At 39.3% G+C, this 27,474-nt stretch overlaps 1 protein-coding gene across 1 annotated transcript; it reads left to right on the forward strand.

Annotated features, from left to right (window-relative positions):
* The first annotated feature begins 229 nt into the window (after positions 1-229).
* On the forward strand, positions 230-25,798 carry cd36l (CD36 molecule (thrombospondin receptor)-like). The gene is made up of 13 exons (XM_002933097.5): positions 230-482; positions 1,596-1,753; positions 7,411-7,555; positions 9,630-9,806; positions 12,895-12,986; positions 14,014-14,063; positions 14,199-14,268; positions 14,854-15,041; positions 21,982-22,100; positions 23,203-23,276; positions 23,783-23,837; positions 24,412-24,574; positions 24,959-25,798. The coding sequence occupies exons 1-13, from the start codon at positions 348-350 to the stop codon at positions 24,982-24,984; spliced, it is 1,452 nt and encodes a 483-aa protein (XP_002933143.3). The 5' UTR covers positions 230-347; the 3' UTR covers positions 24,985-25,798.
* Positions 25,799-27,474: the final 1,676 nt, after the last annotated feature.

The following is a 27,474-nucleotide window of genomic DNA, read 5'->3' on the forward strand; positions in this document are numbered from 1 at the left end:
TCAATAGGTTTGGTGTTTAACCAAATCCATTTGTAAAAATTAGGTATTCCATTGAAACCAAAAATAAGGAATGTTATACATGAAAGCAAATATTACTGACTTGAATGCCATTTTTCTTTTTTCAGAGCAGCTATGACTGCACTATAGTATATTTGTTGAATTATCTTATCTGTAGGATAATATTACTTGTACTTTGATCTTTAATGATGAATAGGTTTCCTTTACGTTTATCAGTGCTACTACCAGTGACATCAGCATTTGCAGCCACTGCTTAAACACAGATATATAAGAAACTGCAAGCTACTCCCGCAGCCCAGAACATTAGAGCTGTCGGCACAACAGCCACCATGGGATGCAAATGCAGCTGCAGGTGCAGCAAAAGCTGGCTTATTGCTGGCACTGTCATTGGAGGATTGTTTGCTGTTGTTGGCATAGTTTTGTTTCCTGTGAATAATATACTCAATCATGAAGCAGTCACAAAGGTACAGTATAATGGTATTGCATAGTATTATAGTCCATATATATTGTATTCCTTGTACTGATTCCTCTTTTGTTTGGTCTCATTTACTTATACACATATAAATTAACAAAATTGTGATTATAGCCATATTGCTAGGGGTGATGGCTGAAAAATTTGATGCAAAAAAAGGGAGGAAAAAGTTGCAGTTGCGTAAAAAAAGTTGCTGACGCATCAAAAAAGTTGTGGTCATATAAAAAAAATTGCGGTTGCGTCAAAAAAGTCGTATGAGTCAAAAAAGATGTGCGGTAGCCACGTTTCACAAATTTTTCCACAGTGAATTTTATGGAGAATCAAAATGGAACAGATTCGCTCATCACTAGTGTTAATATTGGCTAAACGTGTGTTGCAAAATGTTTATATGTCATTTTGCTCCTTAATAATAATAAAAAAAAAACAAAAACAATATCACCCAAACTACTTTCATGCTTTGCTTTGTATTGGGTGGAAATGTGGCAAATTTTGTGCCAGATAATATATATATATATATCAGTTTAAAAAAAGTGGAAAACAGATAGAGATTAATTTAATGCCTTGATAAGTAGCTCCAGGTCTTTTTCTTTTGTCCAAAAGATTTGTTTTGTCTTAGGAACACATGTAGTACACAGTTCCAGTTCAGAGTGCAGCACTTCAATAATAAACATCTTTTTTTATAAGGACAATTCAAAATGAATTATAATATTTTGATTCCTTTGCATTCCTCATGTCTGACCTAAAGGGAATAGGTTGCCTACTAATGAATTATTACCTTCGCTACTGTAACCATTTGGCTAGACAAAACCGAGCTAAACAGCTGTACATTTCACTGTAATGCACTATAAAGCCCAACAGTACATGCAACACAATATGCATTGTAGATACAGTCACATCTGACTAGTAGGTACCACGCAACAGAATTCTGCAACCTTTCAGGATTCCTTATAATAGCATGTTTTGGACATATGTATCTGTATTGCTTTGATTTGTAAGTATTATACACAAACCATTTTAGAATTATTAAGGTTATCATTGTCATGTATTTTTCTATTTAGCCATACTGGATAACATTACATAGTTAGTAACATCTGTTTGTTAATAGACATCTGTCATTGAAGAAGGTACCGCTGCCTTTGATAACTGGGTACTGCCAAGAAGTCCTGTTTACAGATCTTTTTGGATATATCATGTCAGAAACCCTAATGATATAATAAATGGCGGCAAACCAGAGCTCCAGCAAAAGGGACCTTATACCTATCTGTAAGTACATGCTCTTTTACTTTAACTAACTGCACATCATGTCGGGTTAAGACGTCATAGAGGAGTATGTAAGCATTGAGTTCTGCTGCCCTCCTCTCATAACTAAAGGACAAATTCTAAGCTTAAACAAAAGTCAGAGTTAAAGAAACAGTAACACCAAGAAATGAAATTGTATCAATGTAATTAATATAATATGTACTGTTGCCCTGCACTGTTAAAACCTGTGTGATTGCTTCAATAACACTACTATAGTTTATATAAATAAGCTGCTGTGTAGCTATGGGGTAGCTATTTACACTGAAATAGGGCTAAATGCCACAGGGTACATGGCAGATAACAAATAGGTTTTGTAGATTCCCGTTGTATTATACAGAGCTTATCTGTTATCTTCTATGTAACCTGTGCCTTTTCTCCTTTTTTCCAGCTTGAATAGCAACCCCCATGGCTGGACTGCAGCATTGTTTATATAAACTATAGTAGGGATTCTGAAACAAACACACAACTTGTGCAGGGCAGGGCAACAGTACATCATATCTGGTGTTACCGGTCCTTTAATACATACCAATTAAGCTGTACCTCTATGTAGTGGCCCCAAATATTATTATACTTGTATCCCTATGCAGGTTGTTTAGGGGTCTGGCTGAGTCCACAATCATCACTATAGTAACCAGTCACAGAATACACATACATTCCTGATCGAATGGTAATTGTAAAGGTGTATCTGTTATATCCTAAAGAAGTTTAATTCAAAGGAAAGTAAGGAAATCAATCAAGTATGTATGTATGTATGTATGTATGTATAACTTTATTTATAAAGCACTACTTATGTACGCAGCGCTGTACAGTAGAATACATTAATACAAACAGGGGGTTATTAAGCTAATAATAGATAAATACACAGTATAACAATAAATACAAATAAATACAAGATACAGTTGCAATAAGTTAAGAGTCAAAGACACAAGTGGATGGATGTCCCTGTAGAGCTTACAATCTATATGGGAGGGTAACTTACAGACACAAATAGGCAAATATAAGTGCTGTAGGTCACAGTGGGTGACACTACAATATAAGTGCTATTTCCCAGATCAGGTGCTGGGTGAGTGCTCCAAAAGGTAGTCTTTAAGTTTAGTTTTAAAAAGACTGAGGGAGGATTCTCTCCGGAGGAAATCAGGGAGGGCATTCCAAATGTAAGGGGCAGCAAGGCAGAAAGGTTTAAGGCGGGAAACAGCAATAGTAGTGGGGGGTGCAACCAAACGATTGCTCTGCGAGGAACGAAGGAGTCAGCCAGGAATGTACGGAGACACAAGAGAGGAGATGTAGTGAGGAGCAGAGGAATGGAGGGCTTTGAAGGTTAAGAGAAGGAGTTTATAAGATATTCTTTGTTTAATAGGAAGCCACCATAAGGACTTTAGCAGGGGAGGGGCCTGAACTCTCCTGGATGAGAGGAGGAGAATTCTGTCAGCAGTATTTAATATAGACTGTAGGGGGGAAAGATGGGAGTTAGGGAGGCTGGTTAGTAGCAGGTTACAGTAGTCAAGTCGGGATAGAATGAGAGCATGCATGAGCAGCCTAGCTGTTACAGTTGAAAGAAAGGGACAGATTTTGGGAATATTGCGTAAGAAAGTCAAAGATCACCCCCAAGCAACGTGCTGAGTTGACAGGGTTAATGAGCATGCCATCAATAGAGATGGTAAAGGGGGGGTGTAGGACCAGGCTTAGGAGGAAAGATGATCAGTTCAGTTTTTGTTAGGTTCAGTTTGAGGTGACGTTGGTTCATTGAATGGGAGACTGCTAGAAGGCAGTTAGAGATTTGAGTCTCAGTTTGAACTGTTAATGAATGATATTTGGATATATTTAGCTGTTGCAGTAGAAAGAAAGGGACGGATTTTGGCAATATTGCATAAGAAAAAGTGACAGGTTTTGACAGTGGTGTTAATATGGTCAGAGAAGGAGAGACGGGAGTCAAAGATCACCCCCAAACAACACGCTGAATCGACAGGGTTGATGAGGGTGCCATCAATAGAGATAGTAAAGGGGGGGGGAGTAGGACCAGGCTTAGGCAGAAAGATCATTAGTTCAGTTTTTGTTAGGTTTAGTTTGAGGTGGCTTTGGTTCATCCTATACCTAGGAGGCAGTTAGAGATTTGAGTCTCAGTTTCAACTGTTAATGAAGGGGTCGACAAATAAATTTGGATATCATTAGCATACAGATGATATTTAATGCCAAATGAACGTATAAGATCTCCCAAAGACAGTGTGTAGAGGGAGAACAACAACGGCCCAAGTACAGAGCCTTGGGGTACCCCCACATTAAGAGGAACTGGGGATGAGGTTTTATTAGCATAGGAGACAGTGAATGAACGGTTAGAGAGATAAGAAGAAATCCAGGATGCAGCCTGACTACGGATACCAATTGAATGCAGAATTTGCATCAGGAGGGAGTGGTCGACCGTATCAAACGCAACTGATAGATCGAGGAGCATTAGTATAGGAAAGTGACCTTTGGCTTTGGCAACCTGAAGATCATTTGTAACTCTACACAACTCCGTCTAGGTAGAGTGCGCAGACTGAAAAACAGATTGCAGCGGGTCCAATAAATTATGGGTGTTAAGGAAGTTAGTTATACGGGAGAAGACAATATGCTCTAAGATTTTGGAGGCAAACGGTAGAAGCGAGACAGGACGGTAGTTAGAGAGGCAGGACGGGTCGAGCATGGCCTTTTTAAGGAAGAGGGGAAAATTCCAGAAGTCAGAGAAGAGTTGAAGATGTGAGTAAGAGCTGGAGTAAGTTCAGCAGTACAGTGTTTAAGCAGAGAAGAAGGCATAGGGTCAAGAGAGCAAGTGGTGAGCGGAGCTGACAATAGAAGTCATGAGACTTCGGAGACAGTTATGGGACCAAAAGAGCTAAGACATGCAGAAGGGGTTTGAGGAAGGAGGAACTGGTTTGTATTAGTAGTGCACATTCAGCCAGGGGCATGGGTTTTGAGCCCGAGTACGGTTAGGCTGAAGGGGTGCATTTTCTGTCTCCCACTCTCCTTCCCAGCCTGCTCCTTCCCCCACTGTATTAATTCAAAATACACGTGACATAGACCTCCCAGCCTTAGCTCACTCTTTCAGGTCCAGTCTCTCCTCCTTTAACGAGATGTCTGACCCTGATACCCTGGTTAGTGAGTACAACAGCATACTAGCCTCCACCATTGACTAAGGGGAAGGGGACACTGTTAAAATCAGAGAGGGACAGATTTTTGGTAAAGACTAAATCCAGAAAGTGGCCATCCTTTTGAGTCGTAGTGTTTGTCCACTGCTGGAGTTCAAAGGAGGAGGTTAGGCGGAGAAAATCTGAGGGCCAGGGTTGCGAGGGATCATCAATGTGGGAGTTGAAATCCCCAAGGATGATTGCATGGCTGTCAGTACAGAGGAAAAAAGATAGCCAGGTTTCAAAGTCAGAGAGAAAGGTAGCAGGGGAGGAGGCTGACGGGGGCCTGTAAATGACAGCCATCCGTACAGAGAGAGGATGGAAGATCTGAATAGCATGCACCTCAAATGAGTTAAACGAAAAAGCTGGAGGAATAGGAATAGATGCGAACCGACAACGGGAGGAGAGGAGAATTCCAACTCCCCCACCGCATCCAGTGGTCCGGGGGGTGTGGGAGAAAGACAGACGGACATGAGAGAGTGCAGCTTCAGTGGCGGTGTCATTCTGCAAAAGCCAGGTTTCTGTTAGTGCAAAGAGATGAAATGGTTTAGAGCAGAACAGATCATGGATCAGCGTAGCTTTGTTAGTTAAGGAACGGACATTAAGAAGGGCACAAGAAAACGGAAAGCAGGAAGAGTGGGAACCTGAATAAGGGTGGAAACAGCAGAGGAATGAAAGGCTTTAAGCATCAGAGCAGAAGGACAAATATAAGTAAGATGCTCAGAACTTTAACAAACACATCTCCAACCCAGTTTTACTTATATTGACATTGTTTATTAAATACAATTACAGAACAGATCATTGGTGTTAATCAGGGTCGGACTGGGCCGCTGGGACACCGGGAAAAATCCCGGTGGGCCCCGGCGGCCCAGCCCCGACCCTTGCTGCGCTCCCTCTGCCCGACCGCTCCCCCCAACGCATTAAATTACGTGCACTCTGGGGAGGATGTCGGGTGGGGGGGCGCTGCAAGGTAGGGTTAGGGGGGGCCCCTGTGGGGGGGGGAGAGACTTAGGGGATGCGGCCGGAGGGGGCACCTGCAGGGCCCCTGGGGCGGGAGCCCCGGTGGGCCCTTCACCCCCCAGTTCGACCCTGGTGTTAATAGTGATGGAACTTGATTCATAACTCACTTACATAATGGTTACACCACTAACAACACATATTGTGACAATGCATACATAACAGTATCAAGAGGGAATATTTGCACATAAAATTATAATTCACTGTATGTTTGATTATAAAATGATCATTTTAATTTATATGCAAGAGTAATTTGTTCAATACTAAATGGTAAATTATATTCTGCCACTGCCCACATATACATGTTATAAACCTTCTCTCAGGTAGATTGCAGTCTGTTCTGGTGCTGGGGCCAAGCATCAATTTGCTGGCTACCAACCTGCAGTTAGTTTGTGTCTCAATATAAAACAGTGTGGTTGCAGGCAGCTTGTTTCCACAGTAATAATAATGACTTGGAAACAACAAGGCCTTTGTCTGCTTTACAACAACAGGTACTATATAAATGGCACTAAACATACTCCTAAATGCAAGGCTAAAGGTTCTACTCAAAGCTTTTTCATATTTATGGAGACATTGTTTTGCACTAGATTTATTTTTCAATCTTACAGAAAAATGCAGGCTTTAGAAGAAAGCAGTGTAGCAAGGAAATTAAAGAGACTTAGGGGCAGATTTATCAAAATGTAAGTTTAGAGTTTAATACATAAAACCTCACCCATGTTCTGTTCAACCCTATCGGATTTTAGAAGCATATTTATCAATGGTTGAAAGATAGAGTTCACTATTTGCTAAATACACTTCTAAAAATCCCATAAAAATGAATTGAACGTCAGTGAGTTTTTATGGAATAAGCTCTAAACTCACATTTTGATAAATCTGCTGTACAGATTTACATTTTAGCTAAACCTGACATATGGCCTGAAAAATAATTAACCGGAACTAGCTCATCAAAATGAAAGACAAAGTAAACAAATATGAATTCTGAAAATTAATAAGACTTTTATATAGCTTTTATTTGACAAGTGCAAGTAATGCTCCTCCATGTCTGAGAGGTGCTGTGTTTAAACATGCATAACTCTGGTGGTAATATGTATTCACAATACATATTGCATTTGTACATATCTGAAGTGCATGTAGAATATATTAAAAAGTAGGAATGCATGTTGAACTCACAAAACCACAATGACGTATTAAAAATGTAAAATGTTCACGTTGAAGTATCTGGCTTGCAGTTGAATGCAATGTTCATGTTTAGATGCTCATGATTACAGCTCGTGAAAGGAATCTGTTGTTAAAATTAAAAAAATGATTTGTTTAGAGACTCATATTTGTTACCCACAATGTGGCAAGCACTGGCAAGAACACTAAGTACAAAATGCCACCTGTGGGGTTTGGGGTTGACATGTCCTTTAACATTTATTTCTTTTTCCTATTTATTTTCCATAGTGTACGTCGCATACCTAAGCTTGGCATTACACAGCATGAAAATTTCACTATGTCTTACTTGCAGTATAATGATGCCATTTTTCAGAGACACATGTCAGTTGGGTCTGAGGAAGACACTCACACCGTTCTGAACGTTGCTGTTGCTGTGAGTAAATCATTTTCTATTTTCATGTCTACAGTAAATGCAGTAGAGCAGAAATACATATTAAGACACATTTTAGTTATTAAAGTAGTTTTATAACTTCTTAATTATATATTAATTTTGTTTCCTACTTTATTTTCACAACTAAGTAGACTGCAGTTTTTCCTTGGGATTCTTCCTGTTAGCATAATAACCTTTAAATGTGTAGGGGACTGATAATACACCTATAACAAATAAAACAATTTGCATTATTATACATATCTGGAAGTGAAAGTTTATTAAATGTTTTTGTAAGAATTTACCTTTTCACACTCTAAATAAATGAATGTGAGGTGTTCTAGAAGGAGTCAGAAATTAGAGTGAGCTGGGGTGTGCCTGGGATCAAAGGAGTTAAAAAGACAAAGTTAAATAGGCCCATGGGCACTAAAATGAAGTCAATCCTCCTTTTGCTACTTTAATTGCCACTACTCTTCTAGATGCTGAATTATTGTTGGTGGGATTTGCTTCCATTCAGCATTAATGGGGTTGGGCATATTGTGGTGTGATCAAGCCTTGATCTAAAGGTGCCCATACATCTTAAGATCCGATTGTTTGGTGAGGTCACCAAACAAGTGGACCTTCTTCTCATATGCCCCACCTATGGCCAAACGATTCAATGAATTGAAATGGCGGGTATATGGGCCGTTGGACCAAGGGGTAAATTAAACCTGCCCGATTAAGATCTGCTCAGTTTTTGGGTAGGCCTGCAGATAAGCAACTGATCGATCAGAAGGACATGAATTGGCAGCTGAAATCTGCTCATGTATGGCCACCTTAATTCAGGTCAGGGGTCTGTGCAGGCCAGTCAAGTTTCTCTATATCTCTGCAACCAGCTTGGTATTGACTTTGCTTTCTTTAGTCATTAACATCTGTACATTGTTAATAGATTAAGGATTGCTTTCACTAACTAACCATGGGCGTCCACAGAAGGGGGCAAGAGGGGGCACTTGCCCCCCCCCTGGAAAAGTAGCAAAAAAAACCTCAGTCGGACTTCTGACTTGCCGGCTGCAGCATCTCCCCGGCACTTCCCACTGGTGACATCAGAGGCAGTGCCACCTGATAGCAGCGCCACCTACGGCCGGCAGACAGTCCAGCGGCAGCTGTCTGAGGAGTTATGTTGGGTTTGAGTGCAGCTGCTCAACCCTCATAAAATAAACCACTGTCTCCTGTGAATGTTTCCCGCACCGATGTTGTTTCCATACAGGTTGGAACTGGCCAGTGAGTCCAAACACAGGACTGTAATTTTAGAGGCGATCCCGGGATATTATTAGTTATATTACATATGTGCAACACTATATACTGTTCTACTCCAGTTGCCCTCTGTCTACATGTACATGTGCAGCACTATCGCTGCTCCTATCCATTTGCCCCGCTAAGAGAGAGCCTGCCCACCCCAAGCATTCCTACACATACACACTCCCATGCCTCCCCCCCAAATCCCAAACAAATGAAAGGGTGCCCCGCCTCCGGCCGCACAACTGGACGCATCACACCGGCCGCTCCCTGAAGCCCTTTCTGTAGCTCCTGTAGCCGCTCAGTACGACCCTCACACCCACCCCAGTTCCGTAAGCGCAGCTCCACTCGCAGCCCCTCTATCTGTACACATCTGCACCGTCCATGCCCCCTATTACTACAACCTTCACCTCAACTCCTCTCCCCGTTTCTCATGTGGCACTGTGGGGAGTCGGGCTTTTCCCTAGCAGGTACAGGCGCTGGACACGCCCCTAAGTGACTTCAAACTGTCCCTGCCCACATTCTGGTCACGTGACTGTGACATCACGACCTCCTGAAAGCCGCTCCAGTCTGGCACCCAGTGAGAGTTTACATCATGTATATGTATATATATATATATATTTGTCTGTTGCAGGATGATGCTAGCTTACTTGCCCCCCCTTGGAAAATTTTCTGCGGACGCCCATGTAACTAACCAGTAGAACTAGCACCAACTAATATATACAACCGCAGCCCAGCATTGTTAACATTACTGTTAAGCTTTTAACTGGTGAATAATACCTAACATTCTCTGCTACTACTTTAGTCAACACCTGATATGTTTCCAGACTATCACGAAATGCTTAACACCGCTATTACAAATTCAAGCTCCTCCTTATTCCAAGTCAGAACTGTCAAGGAACTACTATGGGGTTACAACGATCCTTTCTTAGAACAAATACCATTCCCTGACATCGATACAACCACTGGAGTATTCTACCCGGTATGTATAAACGGGGAGCGGCAATCTACAGGCATTCTTTACATATTTAAATTTATTGAGAAAACATGAAGTTTGAGTGGTTTTACTTTTATTCTGCATAGCCAAATAATTGTTGGTTAAAACCTAGAGCACAAATGAAAAGTTTGTCTATTTTGGGCTTGGCCTTACGAAGCTCACCTGTTAAAATGGGAATTCATACCACTCTCTTTTTATCCCTTCTGCCCAACCTGTATTCCATCTTTATTGCTGCTACCATGATCCTTATGTATTACTTTTTTTAAACTTCCTTCAACAAACAAAAATGTTTGTTTGTGACCCCACTCCAGCATGCTGCCGGATGGCTATATAGGATTTGTCTATCTCTTGCGGTCTTATTTTATGTTGCATCATAGTTACATAGTTACATAGGGTTGAAAAAAGACCAGAGTCAATCATGTTCAACCCTTCCAAGTAAACCCAGCACACAAAAACCTATATTGACCTATCTATACACCCACATATATAAACCCATACTGACCTATCTATACACTCACATACATAAACCCATACTGACCTATCTATACACTCACATACATGAACCCATACTGACCTATCTATACACTCACATACATAAACCTATACTGACCTATCTATACACTCACATACATAAACCCATACTGACCTATCTATACACTCACATACATAAACCCATACTGACCTATCTATACACTCACATACATAAACCTATACTGACCTATCTATACACTCACATACATAAACCTATACTGACCTATCTATACACTCACATACATAAACCCATACTGACCTATCTATACACTCACATACATAAACCCATACTGACCTATCTATCCACTCACATACATAAACCCATACTGACCTATCTATACACTCACATACATAAACCCATACTGACCTATCTATACACTCACATACATAAACCCATACTGACCTATCTATCCACTCACATACATAAACCCATACTGACCTATCTATACACTCACATACATAAACCCATACTGACCTATCTATACACTCACATACATAAACCCATACTGACCTATCTATACACTCACATACATAAACCCATACTGACCTATCTATACACTCACATACAGACCCATACTGACCTATCTATACACTCACATACAGACCCATACTGACCTATCTATACAATCACATACATAAACCCATACTGACCTATCTATACACTCACATACAGACCCATACTGACCTATCTATACAATCACATACATAAACCCATACTGACCTATCTATACAATCACATACATAAACCCATACTGACCTATCTATACACTCACATACAGACCCATACTGACCTATCTATAAACTCACATACAGACCCATACTGACCTATCTATACAATCACATACATAAACCCATACTGACCTATCTATACACTCACATACAAACCCATACTGACCTATCTATACACTCGCATACATAAACCTATACTGACCTATCTATACACTCACATACATAAACCCATACTGACCTATCTATACACTCACATACATAAACCCATACTGACCTATCTATACACTCACATACAGACCCATACTGACCTATCTATACACTCACATACATAAACCTATACTGACCTATCTATACACTCACATACATAAACCCATACTGACCTATCTATACACTCACATACATAAACCCATACTGACCTATCTATACACTCACATACATAAACCTATACTGACCTATCTATACACTCACATACATAAACCCATACTGACCTATCTATACACTCACATACATAAACCTATACTGACCTATCTATACACTCACATACATAAACCCATACTGACCTATCTATACACTCACATACATAAACCCATACTGACCTATCTATACACTCACATACATAAACCTATACTGACCTATCTATACACTCACATACATAAACCCATACTGACCTATCTATACACTCACATACATAAACCTATACTGACCTATCTATACACTCACATACATAAACCTATACTGACCTATCTATACACTCACATACATAAACCCATACTGACCTATCTATACAATCACATACATAAACCCATACTGACCTATCTATACACTCACATACATAAACCTATACTGACCTATCTATACACTCACATACAGACCCATACTGACCTATCTATACAATCACATACATAAACCCATACTGACCTATCTATACACTCACATACAGACCCATACTGACCTATCTATACACTCACATATATAAACCCATACTGACCTATCTATAAACTCACATACAGACCCATACTGACCTATCTATACACTCACATACAGACCCATACTGACCTATCTATACAATCACATACATAAACCCATACTGACCTATCTATACACTCACATACAGACCCATACTGACCTATCTATACACTCACATACATAAACCTATACTGACCTATCTATACACTCACATACATAAACCCATACTGACCTATCTATACACTCACATACACAAACCTATACTGACCTATCTATACACTCACATACATAAACCTATACTGACCTATCTATACACTCACATACATAAACCATATATACCAACATCAATACTAACTGTAGATTTTAGTATCACAATAACTTTGGATATTATGCTTTTTCAAGAACTTATCCAAGCCCCTCTTAAAGACATTAACAGAATTGTAGATGAGTTTTTTCAAAGTATGCCCTGCCTTACATCTAGTTAATCCAGAGGAAAGAGCAACACTTTTCTGAACCATCTACTTTTTGCCTTAGAGGGGTAAAAAATCTTGTATGACTCCAAAGGACAATGAAACCAGTTCATGGATCATGTTTGTAGTAAGAGTTAATGTTTTGGCCAGTACAACACTTCCGTGTATACACCCATTTATTGTACAGTGCTGCAGAATCGTAGTAATAATAATAATACAGTATATTAGCTCGGCCTCATACAACTATTTTCTATTGTCCCTTCAGGAACTGCAAATGTGCTTATTTATAGTTTAATTTGCATTGAAAATGCAAGATAAATAAAATTTTTACATTAACCTGAATACATTCTTACATAATGTATTTTTTTCTCTCACAGTATAATGGAACTCTTGATGGTCCCTATAATGTGTATAATGGAAAGGATGACATAAGTAAAGTTGCAGTCATTGAGAGATACAAGGGAGAAAGGTAAACAATTACAACGCTATTATCTTACTTCTATCACTGAATCTGCTTCCACAGCGCCGCGCTCTCCCACATAAAGGCTGTGACACATGGGGAGACTAGCCGCGCTGCAACAAATCTCCCTTGTCGCAGGCGACTAATCTCCCCGCAATGCCATCCCACTGGCTAAAATGCCTTGAGAGGAAACTTCGGCGACTTCTGCAAATTGTGCCGCCACGTATGCCATCCCACCAGCGATTTACATTCTAGCTGGTGGGATGGCATTTGGGGAGATTAGTCACCCTCAACAAGGAAGATTTGTTGCATGGCGACTAATCTCCCCGTGTGTCACAGCACTAAGGCTAATGCCCCACGGAGAGATACTATAAGTCGCTTGCGATAAATCTCTGCCACTGTGGGCAACTAATCTCTCCGAAATGCCACCAGCAACAAATGGAATCGCCAGTGGAAAGGACTATGCATTAGTTTGGCTTTCTGAAGTCGCAAAAACTGCAGGAAACTTCACATGACTTTGGAAAGCTGAATCGATGCATAGTCCTTTCCACTGGCGAATCCCTTTGTTGCTGTTGGAAAGGCATTTTGGAGAGATTAGTTGCCTGCGGTAGCAAACATTTATCACTGGCTACTAATTTCTCAAGTCAAATACTGTATATAACTGCAGAGAATATCTAAAATATTTTATTAAGGATACATTTAAATTAAAACGATGTAAATGTATCAATTTGAATTGAAAGAAGACATTCTGAAGGCCTTGTTGTAATTGTCCTGCTATATTGATTACATATTGAAATTCCAGCTTTCCAAACAGTTAACAGAAATAAAAAGTATAACTGGATGTCTTTGAGTGTTTACCGCTTCTTCATCTCCCTTTATTATACAGGTTTTTTCTAAATTCACTCAGGAGCCTCTACTTGTTTTTCAGAACTGAATATATAAAGAAATAGACTTCCAGTGTATACCCCAGTGCTGTGTTGTATAATATTAGGTGCAAGTTGCTAAAGGACTATGGTAACTGAATATTCTCTTCTAGGTCGCTCTCTTATTGGAATGGTGACAACTGTAACATGATTAATGGCACAGGTATGTAAAAAATAGACAGTGCTAGTCCTTTATTTGAACATCTATGTTAATTGCACTGCACATTATATAAGCATGCAAATAAAACATGAACACATAGCATCATTTTGATAAAAGGTATTTTATATTTTTTTGCAGATGCTTTCCTATTTTCTCCATTTAATAAAAAGAAAAATCATCTTTTCTTTTTTTCGCCCGATGCCTGCAGGTATGTCCATGCTTAATCAGAAGAAATAACATGATCAGATATATAGGGGTTGATTCACTAAAGGGCGATAAAACAAGCGTTATTTTTTCTTGCGTTAATTCCCGTTGCGTGCAGCTGCACGCGATATATTTCGCCGCTTGAACGTGACCTAAAAACATCATCTGATTTTCATACAAGTCCTAAAAGTAGATGACGAAAACCTAGTTAAACAAATGAAACAAAAATTATATTTAATCATGTATTTATTGAAAAAAAAAAAGATCCAATAACATATCTGCATGTAGCAAAAGCAAGTGAATCGTGCTCTCGGTATTCGGTGTGACCCCTTGTGCAGCATCTCAGTGTTTTGCAGGTATAGATCCTATACCTGTATTTTCCAAACCTCAACACAAATGCACATACCGTATTTTGAGTGCAGTGACTAAAACACCATAGGTAATCCCAGTACCCCATAAAAAAAACATAATAATTCAAATGAAAAGTTTAAAATTTAGCTCCTTGATGTCAAATGCTAAAGAATCTGGTTGTTTCTCTGCTATCAAATATATTTTTGTTACTTACTATATGTTATTTTACTAATAATAGGTCTCTGTATGGAGTGTTTGAAAAAGAATATGACCTAAAGGGAATAAAGATGAATCGTTTTGTGGTGCCAAAGGAAGTTTTTGCATCCTCAGCTGAAAACTCAGATAATCACTGTTTTTGCAAAGATATGAAAGTTACAAGAAATTGCACTGCTGATGGAATTCTGGAGCTCAGAGCTTGTCGAGACAGTAAGCCATAAAAAGCTGAATAGTTAATTTTTTTACGGTCTAGGTGCTTTAGTGTAAAATGAGTGAAATTATAAATACCGTATATACTCGAGTATAAGCCGATCCGAATATAAGCCTAGGTACCTAATTTTACCTAAGAAAACTGGAAAAACTTATTGACTCGAGTATAAGCCTAGGGTGGGAAATGCAGCGGCTACTGCTGAGTTTCAATAATCAAAATAAATACCAATAAAATTACATTAATTGAGGCATCAGTGGGGTATATGTTTTTAAATATTTATTTAAAAGAAAAACAGTAAACTAGCTCTGTAAGTGGAGAAGAGGGTTAACAAAAACAATATTAGTACTACCACACGCTATTGCACATTGGCAAACTGGTGGCAGTCCCGAAATAAGGGGAAATAAGTATCTTAACTGGGAGCGGGCCAGGGCACTGGAGGGTCTGGTTGCGGGTGGCCTAATTTGCACACAAAGGACAGAGGGTGCTAGTCTGGAGGGACCCATGGCACCCGACTCGAGTATAAGCCGAGGGTGACTTTTTCAGCACATTTTGGGTGCTGAAAAACTAGGCTTATACTCGAGTATATACAGTATCCTTTAGAGCGTGGGCTTGGAAAAGCATTTTTGATAAATGGTTATATTTTTCACGATATTAGTTTAACCAAATAATCAAAAATCATGGTGAAACGATCAGCAAAATTTAACAACCTGCCCCCAATTGTTGTACATGGAGCAAGAAGAAAGGGGTGTTTATTGTCCCTTGTAGTATATCTGCTCCCTTGAGGTCAGTTAGAGAAGTGTTCTGGTTCTAGTGTGCTTATCTAGACCTTGAATAGTCACAGGTGCTGGTAATGCTATCTGAACCTGGCTAAAATATATCACTGTGCTCCAATGTGAGCAGTTGAAAATCCAAGAACTAAAAACACTAAATAATAATTTTGCTATGAGAGAAATGAGTTGATCATCTACATCTGAATCTAGGGAACGTATTGGTATTCATGTGTCAGGCTTGGATTTTTAAATGTGAAAAAGACTAAGTGAGTTCTTAATGTATTGTTTTTTCTTTCTCTCATAATCTCATAATATGCATTTTTTTTAAAAAAAGTTCAATGCTCACCAGATTTAGGCAATAAACTATTTAGTCTTTAAAAAGCACAAACACTAAAGAAAAAATGATAAAATAAAATGTTAAAAAATGCAAGAGAGATAAAGCACCTAAAGCTTTTTAAGTGTATATCAACAGATGATTAATAAATCTTCCCCCTTATAATCTATTTTTTACTACACACAAACCCTTTAAGGTCTTAGATTGTTTGGAATACAGTTCCCTCTGTTCTACTTCTGGATAAGCACCAGGGTCATAGCTCTGGCCTCTCTTTGGCCTCTCTGCAACAGTTGGTCTATCCTCTTGTCTGCTTATTCAGTCTAAAGCTAGCCATACATGTGCCAATATAATTGTACGAAACAATGCTATGACAATGGTACAACAATTTTCATACCATGGCAATCGGTTGATCAGACAGGTTAGAAAATTTCAGTCTGATAACAATAATTTCATTGCATGTATTGCCTATTTGACAATATCCATGGGTGACCGATAACGTATAAAATGCACAGACCCGGGGGGCACATGTGTGCACGCATCCAAGATGGCCGCACAGTAACTTAGCTCCGCAGTGAAGCTCCGGTAAATCCCCAAAAATAGCTACCCACAGCCTAAAAAAACACTCGCTGGGGAAATAATCAGTCGGCAGACACCTCGCCTAACATGGGGAAGTGAGGCAACTCTCAACAAAAGGACTCAATGGACCGCTACACGGTAAAAACCGCACCCGCAGCAACTGCGGACCACGGCCTACTAAAAGATGCGTCACAACCATCGCAAGACACCATAACGGAAGCATTACCCTTACAGCAGCCGACACCAGTCACGGCAGACATACTGGAGACACAGCTTACACGGCTACATGATAAGCTTAAATCCACCATAAAAGATTCTATTGCAGAGGCCACTAAGGAACTGTGGGAGCGAGTACAAAACCTAGATGACCGCACAGAACACCTGGAGACCGCGACTGAGGAGATCACACAACACCTCTCTTCACTGGTAGAAGAGAACAGAACCCTCAAGGAGGAAGTTCAGCAACTTCGATATCAGCAGGAGGATATCAAAAACAGAGAGCGCAGACAAAATCTCAGGATCCCGGAAGAGGTAGGCCCTGAGGAACTAAATGCATACTTGCTTTCCCTACTTCAATCCCCCATCCCAGAGCTGGCAACTGAAGAATGGTGCCTAGATAGAGCACATCGCTCACGATCAACAAGGGCCACCAGTCTAAAACAGCCTCGGGAAGTTATCCTCCGACTACACTACTTTAACGCAAAAGACAAAGTGATAATGGCAACCCGAAACCAGCACAATATCCCCTACAAGGGATCGACCCTACAGATCTTCAATGATCTATCCCCAACCACTTTAGCCAAAAGAAGGACCCTCAGACCGGTCACCACTACGCTCTGAGAACACTGAATCCCTTACCGATGGGGATTTCCATTTCGCCTAACTGCAATCCTCAACGGCACCCAATACTCCATTAGAGACCCAGCGGAAGGCACAACCCTCCTGAAAAGACTGGGCCTGAAAGATCGCCCTAGCTCACCTAGAGCCTCCACACCCGCTCCCTCTCGCTCAACGGAGTGGACTCAAGACATACCACCTCGCCAGGCCTCACCATGGTCCTCCAGTAGCTCCGCAAAGGGTTCCCCATCCCCAAAAGTACAAAGACAGACCTGAAAGGGGAAACCCCACTACCATTGTCTAATCCGCAGGTAAATGCCAAACAGAGACACTGACCAGAGAGCTCTCTGCCGGATGGTACGGAATTATAACCCACTACCATCAGATGCCTACCCATGCCACCCCACCGAAAGGGATGGTACTCCCTTTACCAGGAGCCAATTGGAAAAACATCCAAGCTCCATTGATTTCTTCCTTGCAAAACCACGCAATACTATTTTTTTGGTTTATCTTTGTTTTTGTAAATATGTTGTATCTACAGAAGCCGGGGGTCCTTATTACTTATTACTATTTGAAAACAGAGGGAAAGCACACAATAGCTATTGTCTAATGATAAATCATGGTTAAAATTGTTACTTTTAATGTTCAGGGTCTAAACAGCTATCTGCTCTTTAAAGAGGCACACAGGCTCAAAGCTGATATACTAATGCTACAGGAGACACATTTCCGAGCCTCTGATTCCCCCAAATTGATTTCTTCACCCAACCTCATACCTAGCATCCGCTGATACTAAAAAAGCGGGAGTAGCAATATTAATTCACAAAAATTGCCCAATCCAAATTCATAAAACTCATATAGACCCGAAAGGGCGCTATATAATCCTGCAAGTAAAAATCAATTCCAGAGACATCATCATAACATGCCTCTATGCCCCATACACAAAGCAGATATCCTTTCTAAACAAAGTTTTGCAAAAAATACATACCCAGCCAAATACGCTCCTCCTGATAGGAGGGGACTATAACTTGATATACTCACTGTCTATGGATCGCTCAGGGAGGCCAGTAGGGGGAGAGCGAGAAAGGAGTTCTAAACAGTTCAGACAAATTATACAATTAAATAGACTATATGATGCATGGCGAACATGCCATCCTTTGGAAAAGACATACACTTTCTGCTCTCACCCTCATGGATCCCAACAAGGGCTAGACTATATGCTGATAAATCATGAAACAATGACACTGCTGAAACAGGCGACTGTACACCAGATTACCTGGTCCGATCATGCTCCAGTAGAAGTCACCCTAAACATACTACCGGCCCCCCACAAACCCTATCAATGGAGACTCAACGAGTCTCTCCTAACTAATCAGCAAACGAGATCCCAAATAGAGACAGGCCTTACAGATTTCTACACTAGAAACAAAAACTCAGTATCATCACCATTCATAATCTGGGAGGCTCATAAAGCCTGGGTCAGAGGCGAGCTGATAGCAATTGCCACAAACCTAAAAAAACGGTACTCAACACCGAATCACCCTAACCCAACAGTTGAAAAAAGCTGAACATAAGTAAAACCAGAAACCCACCATAACCAGATTAGCAACAATTACCTCACTAAGAACACAACTAAAGGACCTATCCATTAGACAAGCAGAAAAAGCAATTACATACACACGTCAAAGGTATTACGAATATGGCAATAAAGCCCACACCCTTCTAGCCTGCAAACTACGGGACCAACAGACACAAAGAGCCATCCTAGCCATCCGCAACAAACAGGGAGCCACAGTATATACTAGAGATCAGATAACAGAAGTTTTTCGAGACTATTACAATGCCCTCTACAATCTACCACCGCTCCCGCCAAAAACATCGCAAACCATAAAACAGTCATTTAAAAACTTCCTTAACCCTGCCACCCTCCCTAGATTCCCCAAGGAAGCACTGTCACATCTCAACGAGCCAATAACAAATGAGGAACTGAAACAGATGCTTAAATTCCCCCCAAATAAAAAAGCTCCGGGCCCAGATGGCCTCACCTACTTATATTATAAAACATTCTATGACACTTTAAGCCCCCACCTATTAGAGATACTTAATTTGACATTACAGGGGGCAGCACTGCCTGACTCAATGCTATTTTCACATATTACCCTACTCTTAAAAGAGGGGAAAGACCCCCAGTCCTGCTCTAGCTATCGACCAATTACCCTATTAAATACAGACATAAAGATACTCAGCAAAATATTAGCCAATCAACTAACTAATTACATGCCCAATCTGATAGACCAAGATCAAGTGGGATTTATAACAGGACAACAGGCAGGGGATAACACAAGAAAAGTAATAGACTTGATCGATATAGCCAACATAGCCAACAATTCTAGTCCTAAGCTTAGATGCTGAAAAAGCATTTGACCGCTTGAATTGGATGGATATGAATACAATACTAGACTTAATGGGACTCAAGGGCCCTTTCCGCACAGCAGTATCAGCATTGTATTCACGCCCAACTGCAGCGGTTAAAATTGAGGGAAGGCTGTCTCAACCCATAAAAATAGCCAACGGGACGAGGCAGGGCTGCCCCCTGTCACCCCTAATCTATGCTCTCACAATAGAACCATTAGCGGCAGTAATTAGAAAATCACCAGACATAATAGGAATCCCATATAAAGGAAGGTAGTATAAAACATCCCTCTTCGCAGACGACATACTATTGACCCTGACGCAGCTCTTAATATCCCTCCCAAATCTACATGCAGTACTAGACAAATATAGCAAACTATCCAATCATAAAGTCAATCAAGACAAGTAAGAGGCATTACCAATCAATTTACCCCAGGCACAGGTAAAACTACTTAAACTTAATGGAAATGGAAAAAAGACTCATCAGATATCTTGGAATACATCTCACACCCAATTATGCCTCCCTATACAAAGAAAACTATGCCCCCCTCATAACCAAGACACTTAAAGATCTTAACAAATGTGATCCCTACACACTATCATGGCCAGTTAAGATGCTCACTCTACCTAGGCTTCTTTACTACTTTGAGACACTACCAGTAAAAGTTCCTCTTCCCATACTTAAAATGATACAGAAGAGAATAACAAAATTCATCTGGGGCTCTAAAAAACACAGAATTTCCCATAAAATCATAAGCACCCTCATCTTGTGCGGGGGTCTAGGGGCCCCTGATATACATAAATATTATCTGGCATCTCACCTACGACAAGCTGCAGCATGGTCGGACAGGGTACATTGTGGGAAATGGGTGACGACAGAAAATGATAATGTACAGCCATACAATATCTCCTCACTACTATGGAATACAAATATACCTCCAGACATTAATGGAAAGCTCCTAAACTCCATAAAATTTACTCTCTCCATATGGAAACAGACAAAAGCCCACAACAATTTTATACAGAAACCATATAGGCTAGCCCCAGTATTTGGAAACCCAAGCTTCCCTCCGGGTGTGGTAAAATTATACGCTTAACCTTGGAAACACATTGGCCTAACACAACTCAAGGACTACTATGATGGCCTAACCCGCAAACTATACACATTTCAAGACCTCCAGAAAAAATTTGTGTCAGCAAATTTTGTTACAACAACAAGGGGATATTTATTTACAATCAAGATTATGATGTTTTAATGTGATTTATTGAGATATATCTAAAAACAACTTGAATGTGGAAATCAAAATTACATCACCAAAAACCTGCCATGATGCCAAGGAAGTGTATCTTCAGCATTAAAGCATTTTAAGAAATTCTGTTTCCTTTTTTACTCAGACTTGATGTAATTGTGATGAACCCTTTCGAGATTCTTCATAGATAATCATGGAGAAAAAAAAATCTATTAATGGAAAAAATTATTTTTTGTTTTTGTGGCCTAGCAAATTTAATAATTATATCACCCAAGTATTCCAAGATGTAGTGATGAGCAAATTTTTTCACCAGGTATGGATTAGCTGCAAATTTCCGCATTTCGGCATTGGTGAATTGATTTGCGAAACTTCCACGAAAATTCGCTGTGGATCAAATTGGGCTTGGTCGCATAGAAATGGGCGCACTTGACGCAGGTGACAAAATAAGACCAGCGTGACAAAAAAGTCATGCGTCAAACATGTTTTGGCGATTTTTCGCCGTTTTACAAATTTTACTGTTTTGCAAATTTTTCACCGAAGCAAAACGGAACAAATTTGCTCATCACTACCAAGTAGTTCCTTTTAACTATAAAGCACACTAGAATGGGGAACCCAGGGTTCAAATATGAACACTGATGGGTATTGAACTACTAAAAGCAAGGGCAGCAAGGACAGCTTTGGAAATGTGTGCCAATATGCCAGTATTGACAAATAATATACCTATCAAATGTAATCACGCTAATATTTGTTAATGTTATTTTAGGAAAACCAATTTTCCTTTCTCTTCCTCATTTCCTGTATGGAAGTCAGTTCTTACTGGATGCTGTTGGAGGCCTGAAACCCAATGAGTATGAGCATAGGAGCTACATTGATGTTGAACCTGTAAGTTAAAACTCCATTTAGAGTTCCCTGAATATTATGATTTTAAGACCAGTAGAAAAATAACACACATTCTTCTGGTCCAATCATGTGGCATTTGATCTTGGGCAAACATCTTTTAGGTTTGCTAAAGTGATAGCAAATATTATGTGGTTTATGGCACTGGCTAACAAACTTAGAAAAAAATCTGATGGGCCCTGCCAACCCAAGTCTGCTCTTCCTGAACACTGGGAAGGCTCCCCTGTCCCATCTTCCCCTATTGCAGTGATGGAGGAAAGAGAGAAAAAGGGATGCCACTCTGAGGGGGAGGGCACAGGGGCAGATATTGGGAGAAGGGCTCTTAAGGTCACAGTCCCAGATACCCCAGTCTGACGCTGCATATTCAGCCCAAAAGACTAGAGGGAATCGAAATGAAATAATTGTGAAGACTGGAAGGCACTGTGCGTGTAATATGATATATAAGGTATGTTTGTATCAGAACCTCTAGCACCATTTATATAAACAAGCTCCTTTGTAGCAGTAAAGGCTGCTTTGCAGGCTCTTGTACATCTGTAGAACTCGCATTGTACTTCAGATGACTGATAACAATGATTCTAGCACCAAAGTGGTTATATAAAAGAATCAAATATCACTTATTTTTCTATGCATGGTTATACAAAAAAAAACCAAAGATGTTAGTTAGAAAGAAATCAAATCCACATCTTTTCATATTTAGAAAAATACCATAACAAATCCGAAATTTTCCACATGCAAATTAAAATTTGCAATTTCAGCAGTCACTTGGTCTAAGGTCATGTGTTTTAATGGTACAAATTTGGTTTGGCCAAGCTTGGATTATATAAGATTTGAAATCAGAAAAGCAAATACATAGCAAATGTGCAGGTAGATAATGATAGATGATGTTGAAAATGTTAATTAATGAAAAATTCATGAAAAATGAAAAGTTATGACATCACACAAAATCCAGGAAAATAGACATCACTAAGCTGTTTTCTTTTACAGGCTTATTTTTGCTTAAGGCTAAAACATTTTCAGTTCTATTCATACAAAATAACAATTGGCATACAGATAAGTAAATACATATATATATATTCCTTTATTTCAGGTAACTGGAAATGCATTGCATTATGCCAAAAGACTGCAGATCAATGTGATGTTTCAGCAAACAAATAAAATAGAGTGAGTATCTGGTCATGGTTTCCATGGCTGAAACTAGAGGTATGCAGAAGAGGCAAGTGCCTGGTAGTGGGGACACTGGGCACACATGTCTTTTGTCTGCATTCCCCTAGTTTTGCCCATTCTCTTAGTCCAGCACAACAAATCTTGCTGCTTGTTGATGTACTGCTGTCTCGCTAAGGTGGGATTAGGTGTGCAAGTCACAAAGGGGTGAGCTGTGAATGGTATTTTAAATGGAGGTAAGTGAATGAAGGGGGGTGGGTTGGGCGATTGGGGCGGAGCTTGACTTAGTCGCCCTTACCTGTAGGCCTTTACATTTCCATTTACTTTTATGTCATGTCAGCAGCTTTCAGGGACAAGTTATTTTTGTACTAATTTGACCTGCTATCATGGCACAGAAAAAAATCTGTGCAAAAGTAAACTCAGTTTGCATGAATCACAGCAAAAATGCATCCTTGAAAATTAATACATTTGCCCCTTATGGTCTCATTTTGTGATTTTTTTTTCAGTGTGATGTCAAAACTCCAGTCAGGCTTTGTGTTCCCTGTTCTATGGCTAAATGAGGTGAGCTAATAAATAAAATGCTTGGATATATAAATAAATACATGTGGTGTTATTTGCCATTATCTCATGTTAAACAATTTAGTTGCGTTTGTGACTGTGACCCAATTGTTGGATCAAGGCCTTCAGGTCACTTTTGCGACATCTTCTAAAACAGAAAAATACTGGCACCAAACACTGAAATGTATATGAACTATATGAACTACACTGTGCTTTAAATGCTTCCAAAAGAGAGATTTCCCTTTATTTGTTTCCACAGTTTTGCCTCTTTTTTGTTTTGTCTTTCAGTATTTCCATATATATTAGGGTAAAAACAATATTTATCACTTCATTTAAAATCTTCCCAACAGTCAGTGAGTCTTACAATTATTAGAAAAGTTTTTTGCTTGAGTCCCCTATTTTCTATTTATCTATTATTGTAATGACCCTCTGCTTGTTTATTAATTTATTGTTATGTTGTACAGTGCAGCGTACATAAGTAATGCTATATAAATAAAAATATACATTCATTCTAGTATTAGATTCCAGATTTTTTTTGCCACAATGTCCCTTATTGCAGTTTATTTCTTGTTTTTAGACATCCCTCATTACTGATGATGCAGCTAAAGATTTTAAGGCCATAGTGATTAATCCAATGAGGACTATTGAGATTGTTGCAATACAGTTCGTTTGTGTTGGTTGCATTATGTTTTTGGCATGTTCAATTGCACTTTGTGTCAAAGGATCAAAAAAAGAAAAAGGTATGTATGGTGGGGTTTATTGTATACATCATGTTTTCACATGATGAACCATGAATTAACTTTTTATCACTGAAATGAATTTTGCCCATAGTATCCTCTGAGAAATAATGTATCTTTAATGAAATTTGCCACTTACAGTTTTGCACAATTTAGTAATGTTAGCAAAAATAGAAACAGTGTTTTCTATGCCCCCCTCCAGGTCATTAATTAAAAAGGTCCAAGGACTGACCCCTGCGGTACTCCACTAACCACACTGGTCCAATTAGAAAATGTTCCATTTACCACCACTCTTTGTAATCTGTCCTTCAGCCAGTTCTCTCTCCAAGCCCTTTCATTTGCTTTTGTAACTCACATTTGCAAAGCTGCCATTTCTTTTTTTTTCAGGTAAAGCTGAGGGTAAACCTGCGTAACAACTCATATTCTGATATAACTTCAAGTGGAAGAAATATCCAGATGAGCCTATGGGACACTGGTTGGCACATATTCAATGTCTTGAACTATTAATTTTCATAAAATGTTAATTCAATTAAATCTTACCCAATATTTCCATACGTAAGTGCAAGGGTGAGTAATAATGTCTATGGAAGGTCTCATTAAACTGACCAAAATGAATAAAACAAACAGTAATGATGCATTACAGTTCATTGTTGATGTAATAAAAATGTGTGACTTTGTATGAAATCATCTGCATTGCTTTAAACATTGGACAGAATTGAAAAAAGAAAAAGGGTAATTCTCAAAAACTTTTGAGAACTTTCCTTTTGCAAATGTCATGTATATCTAAAACCTGTTTTTTTACAAAGACATGTACCATTACCATTTTTACCACTAATCTGCGCTCTAGATTTTGTGCTGGATTACAAATCTGCAGATTCGTAGACTCAGGGCTGTATTTACATCCGCCCTAGGCACTGGACCTTAATACATACCCCCCCCCATGTTATGAGTGTGATATCACGCATAGACATAATGTCACACACACCTACGTCACGGAAGTGATGTCAAGCACATCATGCTCAAATGCTGACTGATGGCCCTGAATGATGCTCCCTAACTTGCAGTTGTGCCCGCTGCTTCTGAATATAGTAATGCTGAACCCAGGCAGTGCTGAGTGCTTTGTATTACTGATATAGGATCTATTATCAAGAATGCTTGGGACCCGGGGGTTTCCGGATAAGGGGTCTTTCTGTAATAAAGTCTGCTAATAATTAGCTGAACACTGAACATGAAATAAATCCAGCAGGAATGTTTTGCCGCCAATAAGGATTCGTGCAGCTTAGTTAGGATCAAAAACATGGTACCATCTTATTACATCTTATTACAGAGAAAAAGGAAATCATTTTCATAACCAGAATTATTTGGCCTTCCCAGAAGATCAGAATTATTTGGACCTTTTTATATTTTTTGTACATTTTTGTGAATGCATTTTATTAGATAGTTAATAGGAATTCACTGCTTACAGATCAAGGCATTTTATGTGTGGCCTCTTGTTGCAGTAGATTATTTAATATGTTATTTATTTTATATGTGAGGAGTATTCTGTAATGAAGGAGGAATCAATTACAGGTGTCCAGCAAGTCAGTCTAAAACAATGTTAACAGGATAAAAATATGGGGCATATTTATTCATCTTTGAGTTTGTGTTTTTTTCTGTGATTCAATAAAATCATATATATGAGTTTTCCTAACTTATATTTAGATATTTATGAATCAGAAAAATCAACATTCATTTATGTCCAATTGAGATCGGCTCCTTTCACAACCAATATTGGAATCCATATGGAGCGATGCTAAAAAGACTGTATAGTATCAGGCAGAACAAGGAAGAACATTTACAAATTAGGGCATCATACTGTACACATGACAACTTACATAAACTTTTTTTAATTTGCCTACCTACATGCTGGAGGCACTTTACACCATATTTTTTGGGAATGTCCTATTGTTCAATTTATATGGAAGTAACGAAAGGTCTCTTTTAGGATACTCTGTGATTGTACAAATAACCACAATCCTACTGGGCAAAACATTGAAACAAATTCACAAACATAGCCAAGCTCTTGTGATCCAAAGCTACTCATCTTGATATTGCAGCCAAGTGGAAGACAACTTCCATCCCTGTTCTAGATGAAATAATAAAAAGGCTAAATGAAACTAGGATCTTTGAATGCAGGATAACCTTAATTCAGTACAAAAAAGTCCTATACATTAACATCTGGTCAGTTACAGGGGCTCGCCCCTACCTTATTCACTCCCATAATTCCATGCATTTCAATGTACCAGATGCTATGGTGGTGGGTGCAAATCCATGCTCAGTGAAAACCATGCTGGAATTGTAGTGAAAATGTTGCTTTGTGGATAAATAGCATGGGAAATAGCATCCAAAATAGGTGGGAGCACTCCAAGGCTAAATAGAGTATACAAATACAATGGAATAAAAAATATTTTAGACACCCCCCAATTCAATACTGTATCTGTTTGAATATAACAATGGAAAAAACGAGAAAGATAAAGGTAGAAGAATTTGATCTCTCAGGCTAAAATATGTAGAGAAGGACAATGACCTCTAAGCACAACTTAAGGGCCATTTACTTTGCAACTGCCCAGTGCAAAGAGTGTCTTTGGTTGCCTCCATTGTTGTATGTCCACATCTGCATTACAGTCATAGATAAGCCCTCTAACGCTAAAGCACTAAAGCAGGCCTCTTACATGCTGCAGACAAATAAACTTAGGGCAATATATAGGCTCATTTGGACTAATTCTAATATATTTTAGATTACTGTATTCATTTCTAATTTAGATCTTTAAAAAACATCTGGTGCCAGATGCAGAGCACAAACTGCAAAAACCATTGTCCCAGGAGCCACTGGCAAGCACATGAACCCTAAGAAGAAGAATTTA

The sequence above is a fragment of the Xenopus tropicalis genome, chromosome 3 (assembly GCF_000004195.4).
Source record: "Xenopus tropicalis strain Nigerian chromosome 3, UCB_Xtro_10.0, whole genome shotgun sequence".
NCBI classification, from domain to species: Eukaryota; Metazoa; Chordata; class Amphibia; order Anura; family Pipidae; genus Xenopus; species Xenopus tropicalis.

Excerpts from the sequence above, each read along its gene's own strand:
- cd36l (XM_002933097.5), top strand. The coding sequence starts at position 348 with ATGGGATGCAAATGCAGCTGCAGGTGCAGCAAAAGCTGGCTTATTGCT. Across the intron at positions 483-1,595 it reads ATCATGAAGCAGTCACAAAG|ACATCTGTCATTGAAGAAGG; the intron begins GTACAGTATAAT and ends GTTTGTTAATAG. Across the intron at positions 22,101-23,202 it reads GCTACATTGATGTTGAACCT|GTAACTGGAAATGCATTGCA; the intron begins GTAAGTTAAAAC and ends CCTTTATTTCAG.